Source organism: Arabidopsis lyrata (assembly GCF_000004255.2).
Source record: "Arabidopsis lyrata subsp. lyrata unplaced genomic scaffold ARALYscaffold_4, whole genome shotgun sequence".
NCBI classification, from domain to species: Eukaryota; Viridiplantae; Streptophyta; class Magnoliopsida; order Brassicales; family Brassicaceae; genus Arabidopsis; species Arabidopsis lyrata.
The window spans coordinates 17848028-17871759 of NW_003302552.1; the positions used below are offsets into that span (position 1 = coordinate 17848028).

Genomic DNA, 23732 nt, shown 5'->3' on the forward strand with positions numbered 1-23732 from the left:
TAATTCAGTACATGTCCTCCATAATCAATCGAACCAAAAAAGATGTTCAGAATCAATCACATACTAGATCATGTCCTTAAAAATGTTTTTAAAAAATAGAGGAAAATATTGAATTAAGCAACCAAAAATACAAGTTAAAATTGGATAAACCAAATATAGATCACTCCTCTGATTAGTCATTCTTACTCATAAGTCATAACTAACTGACTATATTAGATAATAAGCAAGCTTTTATGTGTAACATTATCACATAGGTATCCTGTGCAACATGGGCATATAGTAATTAATTAGTAACTAGGAAGTCACTGGAACATAAATGTGGACACGACTTCAATAGTATGAGTGGGCTACACGAAAACCAAAAATCTCACTAACGTGAAATAATAGGCATATAATACCCAGCAGAAATGCATAATATAAGCCTAACGTGGAGAAGTAATCATATAAACGTTTGGTATGGCTGTTATATCTGTTTTTTCAGGACTTTATACTATACGCTTCATTATATATGACCTAAATGATTCTATTTACCCAATCTTACAAGAAATCACATGACACACAGAAAAATATACATGTAATACTATATGTTTGTTTTATGACGCCTGTCCCTTTCAATTTTGTTTAATACCTAAAATAAATGTTGAACAAATTCTTATATTGTATATATAAACAAATGTTATACAAATGAGAACCACAGAGTTCCGATAGCTAATTTGGTCGAACAAGAATGTTCTTAATTAATTAGAAAGATTTGAGGCTGTTCCTGGTCGCTGGAGAATATGGTATAAACTTTCTAATATAACTAACTAAAAATATCCAAGAATGTCTGTTTTTGAATGATCCCTTGATTGTCCCTTATTATCGAAATTAGACATAGGTATTGTTTCTTGTGTAGTCACTAGCGGTATAGACACCGATTAGTGATTAAATCATATTCGTTTTGCTATCGTTAGCAATAGTGACAATTCGTTATAGCGACGACAGTATATTGCATCGACTTAGTTATATAATTTGTTTTGTAGTCCATAAAGACAATAGGTAATTTAAAATTTGAAGCAAAAATTTCTAGTAACCGGTTTTTTTTTTTTTTGTTAGTCACCACTCACCAAAATATGTTGTTGGACCAACAACTACGAAACGAATAAAATTTTGTTGTAATTGATTGCTAGCAACTGTAAACCGCAAACAAATTAAACAAAACTATATATCATATAAATTTTGCATAACTATGATTTGTTTTATCAAAATATATAACTTTTAAGTGAAATTTTAGATCAAGCTGCAATACTAACTAATCAAAATAAAAGGTTCAATTTGATAAAGAAGATGTGTGGTCGTTGACAAAATAAAAGATATATGCTCTCTGACGTTAATGGTCTCATCATGCGAATATTACCTTTCAAAATCTAAAAACCTTTTGAGCATAGATTGCTAGATTAGGATGTATAAAAAGTCAATGCTCAGAAGCTGAAATCACAATTACCGAAAAAAGCAAAACATGTAGCAAACACTTTATAACTTATTCACATAGAGCGCTTGGAAGATACCATTCTAAGCTAAGTGTTTGTTGTGCTTGAGTCTTACAAAACTGAATTTCATTATAGTCATTCTTGTAAAGGATAATCAACAAAACAGAGACATGGGCTTCACTGATCCACCAAAGCCCATCAAGGATTCAAATGATAAAGCCTCTTTAGACTCCAACGGTAACAGAGCATCATCATACAAACAATGTGCTCAGCTCCTCCGTACAGTCAAAGCAGTCGCACCAGCTCATCATACAGCTCACACTATGATCCAAATGAAGAATAGATTCGCTCCTCTTGGATCTACCATCATGTGCAGATGATGACACTTGTCAGTAATCAAGTCCTATGATTGTAACCTTAGCTTTTGCTATAAATAGGTATGCTATGTAATTAGATGAGATAAGATTGGAAAAAAAGTTAAAAGCCTTTCTTCTCTATTTTACTAGGGTTTCCCCTTTGTTTTTCATGGTATCAGAGCACTGGTAATACGATCCATGGCTACTGATATTTTTCCTTCCGCTCCTTTTTCTATTGCTCAAGTTATGACTCTCAAACTTACAGAGTCCAACTACTTGTTATGGAAAACTCAAATTGAGTCTTTTCTTGCACCACAAAAGCTACTGGGCTATGTCAATGGTGCTATCCCTCGTCCGCCAGCTACTGTGTTGGTTAACAATGTTGAATCTCCAAATCCAGAGTTTACACAGTGGGTTCAGTATGACCAGCTTGTCCTCGCTTGGATCTTTGGTTCTCTGTCTGAATCTGCTTTGAGAGTGGTCTATGGGATGCACTCTGCTCATGAGGTATGGTCTGCTCTTGCCAAACAATTTAATAGAGTCTCTACCACTAGGAAGTATGATTTACAGAAAAAGTTAAGGTCTTGTCTTAAGTCTGGTAAAACTATGGAAGAGTATGTTGGTGAAATGAAACAAGTGTTTGATCAGCTTCACTCTATAGATTTTCCTATGACTGAACAAGAAAAAATCTATGCTTTGCTAAGTGGTTTGGGAAAAGAGTATGAGCCTGTAACTACTGTTATTGAGCATTCTATGGACACACCTCCTGGTCCTTACTATGAAGATGTGGTTTTCAAGCTCATTGCTTTTGATGATAAGCAACAGAGTTACTCTTCTGCTCCTGAGGTCACTCCTCATCTGGTTGTTCACACTGAAAAGAGCTACTATGACAAAGGTGGTTCAACCAACAGGGGAGGACGCTCTGGTAATCGAGGAAGAGGCAACTACTCTACAAAAGGTCGTGGCTTTCAACAACATGGCAATGGTCAGAACAATGATTCCTCTCGCCCAACTTGTCAGATATGCGGGAAATATGGTCACAGTGCTTTCAAGTGTTACAATCGTTTCAATGAATCTTACTCTCAGCCATCCCTACCAACTGCTATGGCTGCTCTGAGAATCTCTGATGAAGAACATCGCACTGGCAATGACTGGCTCCCAGACACAGCAGCTACTGCACACATCACCAACTCTGTCAATAATCTGCAGCAGTCTGAGCCTTATCAAGGACATGATTCTGTAATGGTTGGGAATGGTGACTTCTTGCCAATAACTCACATTGGTACTATACCTCTTCAGACACTGTCAGGTAAACCTTTGCCGCTTAATGATGTTCTTGTCTGTCCTGATGTTGCTAGGAATCTTCTTTCTGTTTCATAGTTGTGCTCAGATTACCCATGCTCCTTTAAATTTGACTCGGATGGTGTGCGTGTAAAGGACAAGCAAACAAAGCAGCTCCTCACAGTCGAACGCAGGGATAAGGATCTCTATGTGTTGGAAAATCCTGCATTCACAGCCTTCTATTCAACAAGACAACACTCCACCAGTGATGAAGTATGGCACCAAAGATTAGGGCATCCACATGCAGAGATTCTTCAACACCTATCTAGAACAGAAGCTATATCAGTGAATAAACGCACCAACAAGTTGTGTGAGTCTTGCCAGCTTGGAAAGAGTGCTCAACTTCCTTTTTCTTCTTCTATTTTTGTAGCTACAAAGCCTTTAGAGAGATTACATTGTGACTTATGGGGACCTGCCCCAGTTTGTTCTTCTCAAGGGTTTAAATATTATGTCATTTTCATTGACAATTTCTCTCGTTATTGCTGGTTTTATCCATTGAAGAATAAGTCTGATTTCTACTCAGTTTTTCTCTTGTTCCAAACCTTTGTTGAGAATCAGTTAAATAAGAAAATCAAGATATTTCAGTGTGATGGGGGTAGTGAATTTGTAAGTAATCAATTTGTTGCTCATTTGGCACAATGTGGGATCAAGCAGTTAATCTCATGTCCTCATACGCCGCAACAAAACGGTCTTGCTGAAAGAAAGCATAGGCACTTAACAGAGTTAGGTCTCAGCATGTTGTTTCATGGGAAGGTTCCACAGCAGTACTGGGTTGAAGCCTTTTTTACTGCAAACTACCTGAGTAACCTTCTACCTACAACTGCTCACAAGCCTCTAAAGAGTCCTTTTGAAGCTTTCTTTATGCAGAAACCTGATTATTCAGCATTAAGGACGTTTGGAAGTGCATGTTATCCTACTCTGAGGGCTTATGGTAATAACAAGTTTGAGCCAAAGTCTCTGAAATGTGTTTTCATCTGCTATAATGATAAATACAAAGGTTATCGGTGTGTCTATCCTCCTACATGTAGAGTTTATATTAGTAGACATGTTATTTTTGATGAGCAGGTCTATCCTTTTGCAGAAGATTATGCTCAGTTTCATGCTGCAGCCAAGACCTCTATTCTCTCATCCTGGCAACAAGGTGCATTGCCTCCACTGCATACTCCAAATTCAGTTTCACAAGGTAATACTGAATCAGTTGAAATCCCTGTTTCAGTGATACCTCTAATAACAAATCCACATCAGGAGCATCCTACAAATGCAGAACCTGCAATTACTGTACCAGATGCTACCTCTCCATCAACATCAAATGTAGACACTTTGTTCACTGATGCTGATTTTCCTCCACTGCCACCTGTTGTCAATGAACACTCTATGGTCACCAGAGGAAAAGATGGCGTCAGAAAGCCTAACCCCAAGTATGTAATGCATACTACACCTGTCATTGTCAAGGAACCCAAAACAGTGGCCTCTGCTCTCAAACATCCCGGATGGACTGCTGCAATGGGTGAAGAAATCGAGTCTTTTGTTGACACAAAGACTTTCTCTTTGGTTCCTTATCGGCCAGATATGAACATTCTTGGTTGTCGATGGGTTTTCAGAACAAAACTTAATGCCGATGGTACTCTTGACAAGCTTAGAGCACGTCTTGTAGCCAAAGGCTATGATCAAGAAGAAGGTGTAGATTTTCTTGAGACCTTCAGCCCTGTTGTGAGGACTGAAACGGTGCGTCTTGTTCTACATGCTGCTACTGTTTTGAATTGGGAAATCAAACAGCTAGACGTCAAAAACGCCTTCTTGCATGGAGACTTATCAGAAACAATATACATGAATCAACCTCCAGGGTTTCATGATCCAGAAAATCCTGCTCATGTTTGGAAACTACACAAAGCAGTCTATGGTTTAAAACAAGCGCCAAGGGAATGGTTTAATAAGTTCAGTACCTTCCTTCTTCAGTATGGTTTTGAATGCAGTTTAAAGGATCCGTCTCTTTTTGTTTATTACAGAGATAATGAGCTTATCATCCTCTTACTTTATGTGGATGACATGTTATTGACGGGAAGCAGCTCAGAATTAATAGCCAAGCTTCTGCAGTCTCTCAGTACAGAGTTCAGAATGAAGGATATGGGTCAACTCAGTTACTTTCTTGGTATTCAGGCTCACTATCACTCCAAAAGTCTGTTTCTCAATCAACACAAATATGCAGAGGACCTCCTTACCACTGCAGGCATGACAGATTGTGCCCTAATGCCCACACCACTCCCTCTTCAGCTCAACAAAGTTGCTGGTCAAGATCAACAGTTCGATAATCCAACTCTTTTTCGAAGTTTAGCAGGAAAGTTGCAGTATCTTACCCTTACAAGACCAGAAATTCAATTTGCAGTCAATTATGTCTGTCAAAAGATGCACTCTCCAACTCTAGCTGACTTCAATCTTCTCAAGAGAATCATAAGGTACATTAAAGGAACTCTGGATTATGGGATCTCTCTCACACCTGACACTGATTTCACACTAAGGGCGTATAGTGACAGTGATTGGGCTGGTTGTCAAGACACTAGAAGGTCTACAGGTGGCTTTTGTACATTCCTAGGGACTAACATTATCTCTTGGTCTGCAAAACGTCAACCAACAGTCTCCAGAAGTTCAACTGAAGCTGAATATAGGTGTCTTTCAGATACTGCAGCCGAAATCATTTGGCTAAAAGATCTGCTACTCAACATTGGTATGCCTCTCTCTCAAGCTCCAGAGTTATATTGTGACAATCTATCAGCGGTTTATCTCTCTGCTAATCCTGCTCTGCACAAACAGTCAAAGCATTTTGCTACTCACTATCATTATGTCCGAGAACAAGTTGCAGAGGGTACCCTTATTGTTCATCACATTCTGGGAACTCATCAATTAGCTGATATCTTCACGAAGTCTCTTCCAGTTCAAGCTTTCTGTAATCTAAGGTACAAACTTGGTGTGACTTCTCCACCCACTCCAAGTTTGAGGGAGGATGTAAAGGATACTCAACAAAACAGAGACATGTGGCTTCACTGATCCACCAAAGCCCATCAAGGTTTCAAATGATAAAGCCTCTTTAGACTCCAACGGTAACAGAGCATTATCACACAAACAATGTGCTCAGCTCCTCCGTACAGTCAAAGCAGTCGCACCAGCTCATCATACATCTCACACTATGATCCAAATGAAGAATAGATTCGCTCCTCTTGGATCTACCATCATGTGCAGGTGATGACACTTGTCAGTAATCAAGTCCTATGATTGTAACCTTAGCTTTTGCTATAAATAGGTATGCTATGTAATCATATGAGATAAGATTGGAAAATAAAGTTAAAAGCCTTTCTTCTCTATTTTACTAGGGTTTCCCCTTTGTTTTTCAATTCTCACGTACACGGGATAGAATATGATTATCAATTATCAAATTAAAACACCTACAAAATAAGCAAACGTCTTAAATTTATTCTCTGTTATATCATTTAAATGTCTTCTCTCGGCCCAAATTCTAATTTTCAAGTGGTACTACAAATACTCTATCATCATCAGTTGCTACCAATTGACGAACTTCTCTTATTATACGACAACCACATGCATAACAGTTACTTTTAAGCATTGTTACGATAAGATAAGGAAAATATACACAAGTGAGTAATACTGCATTAATTGATAGATTCTCCTACAGCCATCGATTTTTTTTGTGCATGTAAGTTATAACTATAAATAAGCATAATAAAATCTATTTCATGCATCGATCCAGTTATTCTGGTTTAGCGGGGTTTTTATAGTCCTCATCTCTCCTTTACGAAGTTTATTATCCTCCCAAAGACTTCACTTGAGTTAAGTGGTATTGTTATAGGGACTAGGGAGCATTGTCGTCAATATTGTTCTGCTTGGAGCAGAAGCGAGAGGTATGTTGTTCAAGACGGGCCCTGTTAAGCAAATAGTTGACCGTTTGACTCTAGAGGCATTGTTTCCTCCTTGTGGTTTCAGCAAGGACTACGGATTTGAAGAACTCGGTTTTATCGATTGTCCGTGTTTATATTCTTCTTTGGTAGAACTCGTGAATTCACCCTTATCCCTAAGTCTATATTTGAGCTTTGTTGTTATTTTTAGCTTGCCCTCTTACTCGATCACTTTGTTGGTCATTCTATTAGATGTTTCGGATCTTTGTAACATTGTTGTATCTTCTTTTAATGGATGTTAAACTTCTGATGAAATGCTAAGTTTGTCCCCAAAAAAAAAAAGTAGTACTTGAAATATAGTTAAGACTTATTAAACTTATAGCATGTTAGCTAGCATCAAAGACATCTAAACTATGAATTGCTTAAGGCTGCTACGGCTACAACTGACCAACACTAATCAATATACTATTATGTTGTTGCCTCCAAGGCTCCAACATCATCAATCTATGCATACAAAAATGTTTTGGTAGACTTATAATTTGTTTGCTATAATTTTGACCAGACTTTAGAAGTATGTGTTAATTTATGATTAAGGCATACTTGGTAGATATAAGTCTGCTATGACTACGACAAACTTGCTTGATTCTTCTTTGATTTCGGTAGACTTTAATTAATTACGTAATTGTGCTATGATCACGACATACTTACTTAAAAACTCTATGCATGGGAGAGTTATAGCATTTTTTTTTGCTATAACTTAGACAAAAATAGTCAAATAACCCCACATATTTTTCGAAGATCAACACAGTATATGTGACTATTCGTCAATAACATACAAAAATTGGCCAAAAACTACATGTGTAAGATTGTAACCATGACAACAAAAACCGGCTAGTAAATTTGTGGCATATTCAACCACGAAAATGTCATCAAAACAACCATATATGATAATATGAATTTTGCTGTAAAAATAATTGGTTTTTTTTTTCTTTGTAACTAAGTTATTTGAGTGAAAAAAAGTTTGATGGGTTGTATCTTATTTTAGCTATCTAAGAAAATGTATTATATAAGATTATTTTTTGATATTAACAGCAGATTATGTAAGGCAATTTTTTCTATCTTATATATCTTAAAAGATAATATTTTTGAAAGAGAAAAAAAATCTATTTATAATAAGCCACAATTGGCGTAAAATAAATGCAAAATAACAAATTGGATTAGAATAATTTGGTAATTATTCAATAATTATTAAACAAGTCCAAATTGAACACCTTAAAATAAATAAAGGTCATCAAAAAAAAAAAAAAAGACACATAGGAAAATGTTGAAAAGAACACGCTGCGTCTGACTTGTTCTCCAATCTCTCGCATTGTTGTGCACTCTGTTTTGTTTTAATGTTTTCTCTCCATGCGATCTTATTTTTCTCCAACCAGTAATATCGTTAAAAAACCAGAACAACGAGACCCTAATTTTAGCCAAATTCAAAAATCAAAATCCGATCATCGACAACTTGTGAATTTTTGGAGAACAAAAGAAGAATCTCGACGATGTCGTGGTTGAGATCGGCGGTGAACAAAGCAGTAGAAGTCGGCGGGAAGAACAATATCACCCGCACCGTTCGCAATTACGCTGATTCCGTCGTGCTTACCGCCGGCAATGCCGTTTCCGAAGGCGCCAAACTCATCCAGGATCGCATCGTACGTTATCTCTTATCTCGTCTCCTTATTAAGATTGCGATTCTAATCTCCGATGTATGTGTTTAAAATGTAGGGATCGAGGAATGTGAAGAGCTTTAGTCTCGCGGTGAAGAGATTAGAAGAGGTTTCGGTTTCTTCGAGAGGCGGCGAGAGAGTGCAGTTGTTGAGAAGATGGCTTGTTGCTTTGAAAGAGATTGAGAGAATGTCTTATTCTTGTTTCGACAATAACAATCACAAAACCGATGATCATAATCAACCTTATTCAGAAGAAGCTAAAGATTCTCCTAAAAACTTCAGCACCGTGAGTAATCCAACAATCTGCATGTCTTTGGTCATGGCTCGATCATGTTGGCTAATAAATTTGAGAAATTGTATAGGTTTATTACGTTGATCCTGGTCTTCCCGGTGAGCCAATGACTTTCCGCGATGTGTTTCTTCATAGCGAGGCGCTTGAAGGGATGGTGTTGTCTATGGTAAGTTAGATATACTGCAATTGTGTGTCTGTATTGCAATAGTGATCATTGGTTAACTCTTTTTTTGTGAATCAGATTTTGGAAGCACCCAATGAGGAAGAAGTCCAGCTGCTTTTGGAACTGTTTGGGTGATGTTTTCACTTCCATTGAAAAAACTCTGTTTCAGTTACTTTAAGAGAAAGTGAAGCCTTGCATATCAACTCAAATGGTCATGGTTGATATATACAGGCTCTGTTTGTCAGGAGAGAAGGAAGTTCATGAAGCAGTGATTCAAAATGTGCAGGACTTAGCAATGGTGTTTTCGAAATACAAGGATGAAGTTCTGGTAAGGATGTTGCTGGATTTTGCAAAACAAGTGTTCTGTTTCCTAGACTCTGTTCCTTTCAGTCTTGGATTGTTTGACTAGATAGTCTTATAACACACATGTTCTTGGCTTGCACCATGTAATGCCTTCTTATGTCATTTTCTAGGCAAAGCGCGAGGAACTGCTTCAATATGTCCAAGGTGCTATTGGAGGGTTAAAAATCAGTGCTGATCTTGCAAGGTATACTTGGATCAGAACCCTTTTACAAGATCCATGATTGTTCAAGTCTTAAGATTTTACTTGTTTTGTTTCGGTTCTCGTTTGTAACTGGCTCAGAATAGATATTGAAGCCCATAGTCTGATGGAGAAACTCGATAAGACAAAAGTCAAGGTTCTCGAGCATGCTTCAAATGAAGATGCTTCAAAAACTGCTGCATCAACAGAGGTGATATTTTCTCTCCTAATTTCTACTTCCACATTGTTCACTCTAAGCTTGATTGCATTAGATTTGGTCTCAGATTTCCAACAGTTGTTAACTTATCTTGTATAAGAGAGCGCGTAAACTGTAATATTTCGATTAGATTTTCAAGAATATAACAAATGGTAGAAAGTACTGTGAGGTTTCTAGGAAAATCTTTATTCCATTGTTTTGTTTCCCAAGTATTTTCATGATTTATGTCAACACATCCCTTGGTCAATCCCTGTGAGATGTACTGAAAGTTTGGTGGTCTTTGCAGGCTCTCCGGGAAATTCTTGAGCAAGTTCGCACTTTTTCAAAACTAGAAGCACTCTTGCTTAGGAAAAAATCATTACGCAATGGTGATTCCCTTCAACGCCACAGTGAGAAGGTGAGAAACTGCAGACAATCCTGAACATTCACCATTATTGTTGGTTTGTTCTTATTTGTTTATTAGCTTCTTTTTTTTTCTCAAAATTTTGGAAATACGAAGATCTATTAAGTGAATTCTTGCTAAGATTCACTATGTATCTTGCAGGTCGATAAACTGAAAGTTCTGTCAGAATCCTTACTCAATTCTACCTCGAAAGCCGAAAAGCGAATAGTGGATCATAGGTGAGAAAATGTAACTTGGCAATCTCAAATTTTATCTACAATCTTTACTACCATAGTTCAGAGCCATCTTTTTCCATATGACAAAGCAGAAGCCAAAAAGAAGAAGCTCTAAGCTACCGAGTTTCTAAAACTACTGAAGTTGGTCAGCTGGAGAAGGTTTGCAGCCCCTAATCTCTTTGGCCTTGTTTATGAGATATTGGCTTAGTACTGGTCTGGTACATTTTCTTATTAAGGGCTGAGTACAAATGTGATTTCCAGGATGTAGCTGCAGAATTAAAAAAACTTGAGATTTTGAAGGATGATCTTGAAGCTGAGCTGAAAAGGGTAACTTTCACAAGAACTTTATTCAAAAGAAATTTAGTGAATTGGTAGAGATTTAGATTTGTAGGTCATATTACAGAGTTCACATGTATTTTGAAGGTCAACACCTCAATAACATCTGCCCGGGCTCGCCTTCGCAATGCCCAAGAAGAAAGAGAGCAGTTCGATAATGCGAGTAACGAAATTCTTATGCACCTGAAGTCAAAGGTACTTAACTACTTGTCCTTCCCCCTTGTATTAGCCTATAATAATATATAGTTTGTGATGTTTGGCTGGCATATGTTGTAGGAAGAAGAGCTGACTCGTTCGATAACTTCATGCCGAGTAGAGGCAGATGTTGTAAATAAGTGGATCAAATTTTTGGAAGATACCTGGATTCTCCAGTCTAAATTTTCTCAACAAAAGGAAAACCAAGTGAGGTATGTCTTGTCTCCACTATCCAAAGATCTCAGCAATTATGTTGATTCCTTAATTACTTTGCGTTAAATCTATCTGTTGCCATTCCTTCCACCATGGATCGATACTCAAGTGGTGAGATGGAGAGATATAGTGACCATTTCATCGACCTGATTGTTCAACTCCTATCTTTCTACAAGGTAATGTATTATGATACAGTAGAGAAATTGTATACATTTAAAAAAAAAAAGAAAAACTGATTCCAATTCCTATCATGACTGTAAACCAAAGAGTAAAAGTATCTCACATTCATATTTTAAATATCAAATCAGGAACAATTGGATCCATATATACCGAAAATCCGAGGAGTCGTGGAAAGTTTGGAACCAAGTAAAGGGTAATATATATATGATCACTTCTCTGTTCTTGCAAATTTTATTTGACACTAAGTTAGGCTGAAAGCTATAGCTTATCTGCTTATGGGGAAATATTAGGTTAGAAGCAGAGAAAATCACAGACAACAAGGATACAAAGCCATTTGATTCTAGAAAACAGCTTGAGAAGGAGTATCTGGACCTCGAAGCTAAGGTAAAAATGGCTTTACGAAATAGAAATCTAGATCACCCTTATCAATGTGCATAATAGAACAGAACATTCCTAAGCTTGTGGCACAAGTTTCTACTCTGCCCTTCCTTTTCCATAACAGCTCTTCTGATTATTTATTAGCTTTTAACAGTTTGTAACAACATTAAGTGTGGTGGATGCGATGAAAAAGCCATTCTATTCACAAACAGAAGGTATCTCCAGGTAAAAGCTACAAAAACATACCCGTTCTTTTGTAAAAACTATAGTCAAGATCTTACTTCACTTTTGTTTTAACCGTTCTTGGTGTTCTTTGGATCCAGGAAAGACGATAAAAGAGTGAAAGAACTATTTGAGGTATTGGACAAAACAAAACAAGAGTTTGAGGCTATCGAACGCCCGCTTTTGGATATTGAGTCTCCTTCTAGAACCTCATCATCTTCACGCTCACCGTCCCTGAAAATGACGCATGAGACTCCACTTACCGATACAGTCCTGAAACTTTCCGGTAATGATGATTCACCAGACAGTAAAAAAGGGTCTTCAGAGAAGGAAGAAGACCCGGCAAAGAAACAACTGGAGTTGGAACTGGACGTCGACGGAGAAGAGTTCTTGGCAGATGAAATCAATGACTGGGAATTCGACGCTCTTGATGAAACTCTCACCTCAAAAACCAGTAGTTGATCTCCCAAATTTTGCAATGGTAAGCCACATTACAAGAAGCTTTCAAATTCACATGTTTTTGGGTAATAGACATTGTAGATGTTAACGTTAGTTACATTTTATTATGTTGTTGTTGTTGTAGGAGATGATCGTTGGAAGAGGAGAGTATATCTAATTACTATCTGACTAAAATGAATCGGAGTTTCCAGAGTATAAACCATAAAAGGACATTGTAATTAAGTTTATTTCTTCTTTTTGAACCTATAATATGAAATATGATCAAGTGTAGATAATAATATAGCCACCCAATAAGTTTTGTATATTACTCTCACCTCTCCCGGCATATTTTTTGGCCTTTTTCGGCCGGAGATAAGAATTAGTATATATTTATGTTTTCATTTTTGTTCCTTTTTGATATTTTTTTAAGTAGACAAATATCAATGCATGATGACGGTAATTCATGTTTTGCCAAGAAATATTTCCCTAGAAAAAAAATTGTGCTTGGCATATTATATTGGTTCAAAATTTGAATGGGAAATGCATTCACTGTGATCATCAGTACATTCAAATGATATAAATGCATGTTACCTCCATACAAAACAATGCTTTTATTGCTTATTGAGCGCACAAAAAAAAAAAGTTTGCACATTTCTTTTGTCGTGCCAATGCCAACGCCCACCACTTCAAAAAATATACGTATAATATACACATTCGAATTTTTCTTAGTTAATGATTGCTTTTAAGTTAAAATCTTTGCCATTTGATAAAAACAACAATTTTCTAACTATATATCTTGTTTGCACTGACACACACCTTGTTTGCTTCAGCTGGATCACAGATCCTTCAAATGGAGTATTTTTAAAAAAAAAAAAAGTCAGACAAGTCATGAGATCCGATTTAAGTTGATTGACATATTTTTGGTTTGAAACTACAAAAGCTGCCGAATGGTTTTTGTTGTTATCATTTGGTGTCTTGGCTTAGTCCTACCTGAATAGTACAATTTCCTTATATTTTTAACATTATTTCAAGAGGTTCAAATTCGAATTACGTGGTAGCTAAAGATATGATGAATGCACAGAACAATTTCATGTCTACTTGTTGTTAGAAGAAGTAAATAAAACTATAAGAAAAATAAAAACAGGTAGGTCCACATTTTTTATGAAGTGTGGTGGTCTTATGGTGTGCATATGTTTTTGACTCAGAGAGAGGCTTCCCACACTCATTCCATTAACTCAAATTAGTGGGTTCTAAAAAGTAATTAAGGATTTGTTTACAAGTTCATCTAAATCTTATTCCCACTTTGTTTCTTTGTTATATCTTTTCAATCCTATACTCTCCTTTCTTTACTTATTCAAACATATATGTATAAGTTAGAGAAATTTCGGATTTCTGATTGTGTTGTCGTTGTCATTATTTTTAATTTACACATAGTGTGGGATATTGAAGAAAAAAGTTGAAAGTGTAGTTGTTCTCATCATTCTACATCTTTACCACACTTATGTATATGTTAAATCTCAGAATGCTAAAATTATAAAAATTCTTGCTGGAAAAGAAGTTAGTATAAATTTTACTAAACAAATAAAATGTCATTGGCATTTACTTTGTGAGGTGTTTCAATGATTGAAACAGAGAAGAACTAACTCACTCTGCCTTTTTAGGTACTTCGCTGTGTACGACGACAGAGTTCCCACTCCAATACCAACTAAGACATCATTTGTACGGAGTTACCAACTAAATTGTACAATTACACTAAACCTTCCTTTCTTTTATGATGAACTATTCGTTATTAGTGGATGAAAAAAAAAAAAGAACTATTCGTTATTAGTAGGTATTCGAAATATATATAAAATTCACCTACTGATCATAATATTGACCATGCTAATCTTTATGTATTGTTATAATTTTACCGAACATTCTGAAGGAACGTGCACATAATATGTTATTCCTTAGAAATAGTATTCGGTTAAGTGGTCTTTAAATACTTTAAAATTGCATGTAACCGATTTGACCAAAATTCCAACCTCTAATAATCTAATGTGTAAATACGACGAGGTACAAACCCCCTTTTTTTTTTTTTGTCAAACAAGTACAAACTGCATAAAATCAATTTTTCTTGACTTCATTTATGTACGATCTTATTTCTAAATTCGTTACTCAGTAAAAAAAGAAAAAGGAAAGTATATAAATCTTACATATGTGATTATTATTAGGGAAATTGAACAGACTATACCTCGAAGAGTCGTTATTTAGGGCCCGAAAAAAGCTACTATTTGGCTGGAACTGTATATGGGGAAATTGCGCATGTACCCCTATATAGCGGGAAGATCTTTTTATACTGTTTGAAATATATTGTGTCAGACGGCCGTATTAAAATCTTTAGTAGATCTTTATTTGTATGCGCGTGTTGTTTTTTTTTGGTTTTTCTTTATTTAATTGGTCTTGGGGAAACGAGTCATCGTTATCCTTTTTCTTTCATAAGGAGAGTCGCATCCCTTTTTTGTCTTAGTAAAACACATTGTTTTTCAGAGAATCGAAGCGCTTTCGTCAGCCTATCTTCTGTGTTGTTTCAATTCGCCGTAGTAAAATTCTCTTTGTCGCAGAACCGGAGTAAATTTCCTATCTATACTGCTGTCTAGGTTTTTTCGGAGTCTGATAAGATTTTGTTATATGATTGTCTAACTGCGGCTCACTTTTTTCTTGTTAGATGCGAGAGATTGAACTTCCGAATCGGTTGATCGCTGCTGGAGAAGAACCCCTTGGGGAAAGAGTTAATGTGTACCACAAAATCAAAACACTATGCGGCATTATTGAAGCTTTGGATGACGAAGAACGTGAGTACATTGCGGGTACTTCGCTTGGAGGGATTTTGGATTTTCCTAATAAGCCGTCGTGGTCTGCGAGTTTTGGTATTTTCCTTTTGAGTCGCCAATTGGATGTAGCGAAACCCAATGAGATTTGGGTTGTATACGCCGGCACGCCTGTTCGTTTCTCGCTGCGGGAGTTCAAACTTGTTACTGGTCTTCCCTGTGGTAAGTACCCGTCTCGGAAAAAGAAGAAGATAAGAGGGACGGCTGGGAAAAAAATTCCTTATTACAGCACTTTGTTTGGGCTTGAAGAAGACGTGACAGTGGAAAGGGTTGTCACGATGTTGAAAAGGAGGATTGTCTCTGATAGAGACGTAAGGCTGAGATACGCGTGCCTGGCCATTGTTGATGGGTTTCTTCTTCCTACCTCTCATTACCCCAAAATAGTGAAGGAACACGCTGAGATGTCTGAAGATTTGGAGGGTTTTCTTGCTTATCCTTGGGGGCGGATGTCGTTTGAGATGATGATGACCTCAATTAAAGAGAGGGAAGTTGAGCAACTCGCTACTACTTGTGTCGCTGTTCAGGGCCTGTTATACGCTCTCCAGCTTGTTGTTTTGCAAGCTGCTCCCGCTATTCAGGAAGGCCCGTTGATGGATGAGGTTGTGGGGACCGACTCTGATGTAGATGAAGCTGTTGAAGTTGCTCCTCGTCAGTTGGTTCCCCTGATGCTTGGCAATGCGAAAGAGTTGGATGGTAACTGCTCGGTAAGAAATCTACCACCCGATAATTATATTATCTTGATATCATTTTTGTTAGCGTTTCTAATCTTCATCTCCGATATGTTGTACTACGCAGACGTATGTGGAGCCTATCATTTGCCCTGACGTGGAGATGAACCCGGAAGAAGATTTAAGCTGGTCTGATGATGAGGAAGATGTGAGGGTTGATAATATCGTCAAGTTAGTTGGCGAAGGGATTACTTTTCGCAATGAAATGTTTACTGGGGGATGTATACCATCCGAGGTGGAAGTGGGGCCAAAAAAGGTTAAGAGGGGTGGCAAATCCAAAATAGTTCGTGGTAGGAAGCCACAAAACCAAGGGAGGAACCCGGTTGGTCTACGAAGGAAGCATCAAAGTCCCAATTTAGAGGAAGGTCAAGGTTCTGGTCATGTAGCGAAAGATGATTTGTCTCGATTGCTCGATGACAAACTCGACGGCGTAGAAAAAAGGATTATTCAAGGGGTGATTAATTGGTTTGTCAGGAATACTGTTATTGACGTTGACAATTCTAAAACCCCGGCGACATCAGGAGACCCCGTTCCTGCTGATAAGTTGAAACAATCTGCTGCTGGGAAAAATGTGAATTCTTCCCCTGTTCACGCCTCTGCTGCTCATGCTATGTATGATTCTTTTCCAGCTGGTGAATATAATATCCGGTCTTCCACCCCTGTTGACGTGATGGCTGGCGTTGAAGATATAGTGAGTTTCTACAATTCTAATAACGTCGGTGGTGATGGCAATAACGTGGCTGGTGTGCCTCCTAACCTAGATAATGTAATGGTTAGTTTATAATAGCGTTCTGGCGTTATTTTTAATATGTTCTGAAATTTCGAGTTTTGAAATTTAACAGTGTTTTATTGTTGGCAGAATGAAAACGAGAAGACTATGCCACCTCCCGGGAAGCCTGCTGATAATGTTAATGTTAGTTGTTAACATTAAAACACTGATCACTTGTTTCTTATCGTTTTGGTTGGTCTCGTCATTGTGAAGCCATTTTTGGCGATTGCATTCTGCCCTTTTTTATTCATTTTTGCTTGTGTTGCTCTCTTAATCAATTGGTAACGCATTATTTATTTTTGTAGGGCCTATTGCCTGAGTTGTCTTCTTCCATTCCAGACAGCAGCATGCAGGTTACGTAGTATAGTTAAGTTTTATGTATTAGATATCTATATGTTTACCTGCTAACGACTAATATGTGATTGTGAATTATTAGGGTGATGACATGGAGACATCGTATCCCAGAGAGTCGGAGGTAAGTTAGATAGGAAATTTCGTCTGGGGAGTACCATTTTCAGATTATCCGTTTCATAAATTTCTTATTCATATCTTAATTGTTTCAGTCGGGGAGTGAGACTACTCGTGGAAGTCAGGAAGAGGTTGATAATAATGAAGTTACCAGCTAATTTCTTTATCCGTTATATCTTTCTCAAACGAATATATGCATCAAGTTATTGTAATGTTGTTACATTTTTGCTTGTTAGGCTCTCAGACCCCTCCATTCTGATTTGCCACCTACTACAGATGCTGATGTTAGTTAAATGTGTTTTATATTTTATTTGTTTAATATAGTAGTTTAGCAGCTAAGTATTATATGTGGCTAGCTAATATTTAATTCCCTTTCCTTTCTGAAGCCTGGGGATACAAATCTCCCTGCTTCTTTGTCCCCAACATTACCTGTCCTCCCCGATGGCAGTGGTGCGATTGTGGGAGCTTCTGATTCTGTCTTGTTAATGGTTGATCTTCATCTTTTTTTTTTTTTTTTTTTCTTTTGTTTGGTGGTTTTTCTGATTCTGGAGCCGAGTTTTCTCAATTTTCTCCACGCTTCCCCAGGTCAACAACTCTGCTGAGGCCCTGGACCATCGAGCTCACGAACAGGTTTTTCCCTTTTTTCTTAACCTTTCTATTCATTTTTGTACCCCCTTCGTTCTTATTTAGCTGGTAAGATCGTTATCATTCATTTATTTTTATTTATTTTATTCTTTCTTCCAGGCAAACAGCAGTCCTTTGGAATCAACCTCTGCAGTCGAGGAAGAGAAGGATTCTGATCAGGTCAGTAGTTTCTTCTCTTTCACTAACTTGCATTTTGGCAAACCCTTATCACGTGATTTCAATTTAAGGATTTCACCAATTAGTAACCGTTGCTTTAGCAGGTAAGATTGGTATCATTCATTCTCTTTTAATTATTTTATTCTTTCTTGCAGGCCAACAACAATCCGGCAAAATCAACCTCTGTAGGCGAGGAACAGAAGGATTCTGATGAGGTTAGATATTTTTGCCCTGTCACAGATTTAATTTGGTAAAGTACTTATAAGGGGATATATTTCTTGTTTCATTTTTAGGATTTCACCACTCCACCCCCGTCAACCAAGTCTCGATCTAACGTCAAGGTTATCTTGTAACTATGGTGTTATCGCTTATTGTTTATATTCATCAGTTGTTTCTAATTTTTCATTTTGTAGGAGGTTTTGTGTGCCAAACCTCTGTCCTTTGTTGATGGCAAGGCCGCCCCTGTTGCCCCCTCGAATGTCTGTTTGAAGGCTGGTAGGAGGAGCAAAAGGCTTAGAACCTTTTCTAGTAAATTAGATGAGAGGTTCCATTTCGATAAGAAAATTAAGGGCTTAGTTGGCCACCCTTCCCCGTTGGTAGTAGGAAGTAATCAATGCGTTGACCCTGAGGAACGATTCCAAGGATCTCTTAAAAAACTCAAGGCGACAAGGTTAACTTTGTTACCATGTAATGTTGGTTATCCGATAGTTTCAACATTATCCCCTGTTTTTAGGATTTACTATTTGTTGCAGTTCTGTTTCCCTGGGTGGTGATATTTTGCTTGCTAACAAGGATATTTTTGAATTGATTGAGCGGAAAAAACATCTCAACAACAAGGTATTAAACCCTCTACTTTTTATCTATGTATGTTTTAATTTATCATTACCCCTTTTGTTTATTTCTCTTGTTTTCTTTCAAGGTCTTGGATGCACTAATCAAGTTCAGTCGGCATGTATTGAGGGTTGACGATGGTGACGGCGAGAAGTTGCGTGTTGAAGTCCTCGATTCGAAGTTTGTTTCCCAGCTAACTCGACTTTATTACAAGTTTTCCAAATCTGATTCCCCTGGAGATTTCATTTTCCCATCCCCATTGATTGATATCTTACGTGGAGCTGGGGATCCTGAGCGTGTTGAGTTATTTTCCGAGGCAGATTTTCTTTACCTGCCGTTTAACTTCGACAAAAAACATTGGGTTGCATTGTGTGTTGACCTCAATGGCGGCAAGATTGTAGTCCTTGACTCTAACTATCAGCTCCGTAAAGATGCAGCTCTACAATCTGAACTTCAGCCTCTTGCTGTCATGCTGCCTTTCCTTCTCAAACAAGCTGCATTTAATCCGTCTATGAAGCAGTTGCCTGTTAACCCATTTTCTATTGAACGCCCTCTGTCGATCCCTCAGGTTTCATCTCCATTTGATTCCGGGGTTGTATCTGTATTCTTAATCCATGCGCATGCCACTGGAGGTCTGGAGGAGTGTAATGATTTTGACGTTGGGGCGATTGAGAGTGAAGTGAAAAAGCTTGTTTGTGCTATAATGATTGCCGGTGTTGCTTCCTAACCGTTTTATTAGCGGTCTTAGTTGTTTCTCATCCTCAAACAATCTCTTACATCTTTTAATGTTTGGTTATTCCGACCTTTTTAATTTCTTGGTTTGTTACTATTTTTAAGTAATATTTGGAGTTTTTTTTTGTTGTTCTTTTTTATGTGCTAACTGGTTGGTTCGTAACCCCTCAGTCCGTACCCTTCCTGTTGTTATGTAAGCCTTTTGTTACCCCCTAACAATTGGAGGTATATTTTTCACTAAAACTAAGTGTTTCTTGAAAGCGTAAACGGCGACGGTTACCTAAAAAATAATTAAATTTTTGCACCCACCCTTGTTAAATATCGACCGCAATTTGTTGCTAAAGCTCCTATTCTCCTATTGAAATCCCGAACCCTTGATATAGCAGTTAACCTAAGATATAGCAGGTAAGTTTAGATCTTTTTTCTCAGAAATACTGGGTATAGTAATCTCCCTGCCTCTTCGTCATAAACATTACAAGAGTACATTAGAGACAAAAGCCATCCAAAATGACAGAAAACCAATATTCAACAATGACTCAAAATAAGGAAGGACAACAATTACGCAAATCTGAGTCAAACACATGACGATGATTCAACCTAGTACCTTAATGAGACCTACCATGATCAAACAACCAAAAACAAAAAAAAACATCATCTTATTCATCTTGGACTTTAACTCAGACATTTTTTCCATCATAGCATCTTCCACGCTCTCAAAAATCTCTTTCTGAAGCTCCTTATGCATTTTCTCAAAAATCATCTCGTCGTGCTTCATTGAATTTGTTATGATCTCTTTGATGTCTTCTTGCAGCCTCTTAGTTTGCCCATTCAATGTCGATACCTCATCACACAATGCCTCATCCACCCACTTAAATGTGTGGTTATCATTCATAAGCTACAACGAGAAAGACAAGTATAAGTACAATGACAATCTAAAATAAACATTAGCCATCAAAGTTCAACGGAAGGGTATTACTCTATTTGATGCAGCATAACCACAACGAAAGTAGCGGCGGTATGGATTTGGGTCGGATTTTGAAATTTTTTGCACGATTTGTTCTCCACACCAACATTTCTTGGGCACGCCTTTCACTCTTTCCCGGACATTTGATGATCCACTTGAAGCTCCAGAGATATTGCTCATGATTAGAGAGGTCGATTTCAGAGATTGATGATTTTAGGTTTTTTTTTTATTTTCGATTTGGGGATTTTGGAGAAGAAGATGGAGTATATAGGTACGCGGCTCGGGTTTTAGCCATGGGTCGGCTTTCAAATTGTATCTGTTGTTATCGCGGTACCTCACAAAGTATTGGATACTAAGTTTTTAATTAATTACCAATTACTGTCTGTCGTGTTTAATTGTTTGTTTTAACATCTATGTTTAAGATTTTATTTCTGTAGCTTTTGTTATCGCGGAACTTTGTACTCGATATTCAGTTTGTTAGGTGTTTAAGATAGTTTTTTTGTTAGTTGTTAACCATGTTATATACGTTTCCAAATCATCTTCCATATCAAGTTTTAAGTTTAATTTTTCAGCATTTTATAACTTCTCATTTTATTTCTTTCAGTTTGTTACTTGTTTTAGATTTTTTTTTTGTTAGCTGTTAACCAATATACGTTTCTAAATCATCTTCTATATCATATTTTAAGTTTAATTTGTCTAAATTATATAACTTCTCCTTTATTTCTTTATGTTTGTATCTCATTTATAACCATTTTACGACTACACTTTTATTTAAACTCTTTTTTTCTCTTCTTTCACATTCATTAGACGGTAATCTTATTCTTAGCGAAGTCGTTGCTGTCTTATCTTTTTAGTACAGGACGCTTGTTGCCTTTCAAGTTGCTAAATTTCAAAGAGGGTATATATCGTGGTACTTATTTTGTTGCCGCATATCATTCAACATAAACATATATTTAACATTCATAAGGAAGGTTTGTTGGGATCGCCCCTGATTGCAGATAATACACATTTCTAGGATCAGGATCCGTACGTATATACATTGAAAATTTTCTGATCTCCGAATTCTTGTTATTTATAAAACATGACTTCTTCTGAGTCTTCTAATCGCGGCACCATCCTTTCAAACCCTCCCTAGTCCAAAAAACAGTCTCCTTCCTTCATCTGCTACCGCCAAAAAACCTTTTCCCTCCTCGATCACTTGCCTCCCTGCGGGACATTTTTTTTCAATTAGCACCCGTTTCCATGTGTTATCTGATAACACCCCCCTTATCGAATATATGTATACTCATAGAGAATCATTGTTAGTTATATATTTTTTACCGCTATCGGCCCCCGGCATGTTGCCTTGTTATGGCCAATTTCCCTGCATCGTGAATACCTTTTCGCCGAAGTTCTCTGAAATTTTTTAAAAACTTCATTATTACATATCACAAGAGCCCGATAACTATATATGTTATTTGTTAACACTCTTATCCCGTAGCTAACTTACCTTAAACTCCCCCCTTGACAGCATCCTTCTTTTCCTTGGGCGACCTGGCGGCCTGCGGACATATGGTGGGGCCAGTTTTCCCCCTCCGATATCATCTGGGGATGGAGTTAGTGTATCCATATCTGGGACCGGCATTATTATGCCTTGGTAGGCCAACCTTAGATGAGGCACTGTGTGATGTATGCCTACCATTGTGTCTACCCGAATCCCCTCTTTTATACTTGCTGCTATTGCGTGGGAACAAGGAATTGTTAATAGCTGGAACTCCCTGCAAGTGCAAGTTCTCTCCCACAAGTTTACAGCAAATCCGGAGTCATTTCTATCTCTCACTTCATAATTGGCCTCCCCGATCTTAAGCACCACATATCCAGCTCCTTTCTCAAAATTCTCAATCACCATTTCATTCACTTTGGGTGGTAAAATGTTTCCCTCCTGCTGAGCAGCTTCTCGCCTGAGGGCAAACCATGTAACCAGCGTGGTTCGGAGTGATTCTAGAATAGAAATTACCGGATAATCACGAGCCATTGTTAAGACATTATTTAGCGACTCCGCTATGTTGCTCGTCATGAAGTTAAACCGATCTCCAACGAAATGCGACCTAGTCCAATGCTCAAACCCGATACCTGTTAGGTAATCTGCGCATGGTGGGTGCATTGCTCTTATCTCAGCAAATATTCCGTTGAAATCACTTAGTCGGTAAGCTCTTGCTGCTCTCGCTACTAGAACACTTAACCCCTCAGATTTGAACATTGCTACAATGTTCCTTTTCAGATGTACCACGCAAGCTGCATGTGAAGCCATTGGGTAAACCTGTACCATCATTACGGAGGCGTTATTTTGTTAATAAAGTATATCCTAGCCATCTCAACAAATGTAATATGTAATTAAATATTTATCTTGCTTATTCGTATATTATCTTGATATTGTTTAAGTTATTGCTAAAAATCAACATACTAGTCTTCTGTTTGAGGATTTCGTCATACCTTACGGATGCTTGTATAAATTGATGAGTGTCTGTCTGACACAAACACTAGATCTGGATCATCAGGTATCGCATCCGTTAGCCTCTCCATGAACCATGTCCATGCATCATCGTTTTCGCTGTTCACTATCCCAAAAGCAATTGGGAAAACTTGGAAATTTGCATCCTGAGCACTTGCAGCGATTAAGCATCCTCCATACCGTCCCCTGAGGTGAGTGCCATCAATCACTATCACTTTCCTCATATATTCATATCCTTGGATGGAAGCGTGGAGTGCGAAGAACAAATACTTAAAGCGTTCAACACCGGAGCTATCTTTCTCTGTCTCCAAGGCCACTAATGAATTAGGGTTTGTCTCCAACAGAAGTTTGAAGTACGGTTGGATTAAAGCATAGCTCCCCATTGCCGAACCCATCGCATTGTCCATTGCTATTTCTCTGGCCCTCCACGCTTTCCAGTAAGACACATTAAGGCTAAATTCTTGTCGTAGCATTTTCCTCAACTCGTTAGGTCGTGGTCCTC

At 37.6% G+C, this 23732-nt stretch overlaps 1 protein-coding gene across 1 annotated transcript; it reads left to right on the forward strand.

Annotated features, from left to right (window-relative positions):
* The first annotated feature begins 8432 nt into the window (after positions 1-8432).
* Positions 8433-12979, forward strand: LOC9317571. Its single transcript, XM_021027200.1, has 19 exons — positions 8433-8768; positions 8842-9069; positions 9146-9241; positions 9317-9369; positions 9470-9566; positions 9712-9785; positions 9882-9990; positions 10283-10393; positions 10541-10617; positions 10707-10773; positions 10876-10941; positions 11038-11145; positions 11227-11357; positions 11468-11534; positions 11667-11731; positions 11829-11922; positions 12071-12141; positions 12240-12619; positions 12722-12979. The coding sequence occupies exons 1-18, from the start codon at positions 8619-8621 to the stop codon at positions 12598-12600; spliced, it is 2025 nt and encodes a 674-aa protein (XP_020882859.1). The 5' UTR covers positions 8433-8618; the 3' UTR covers positions 12601-12619; positions 12722-12979.
* Positions 12980-23732: the final 10753 nt, after the last annotated feature.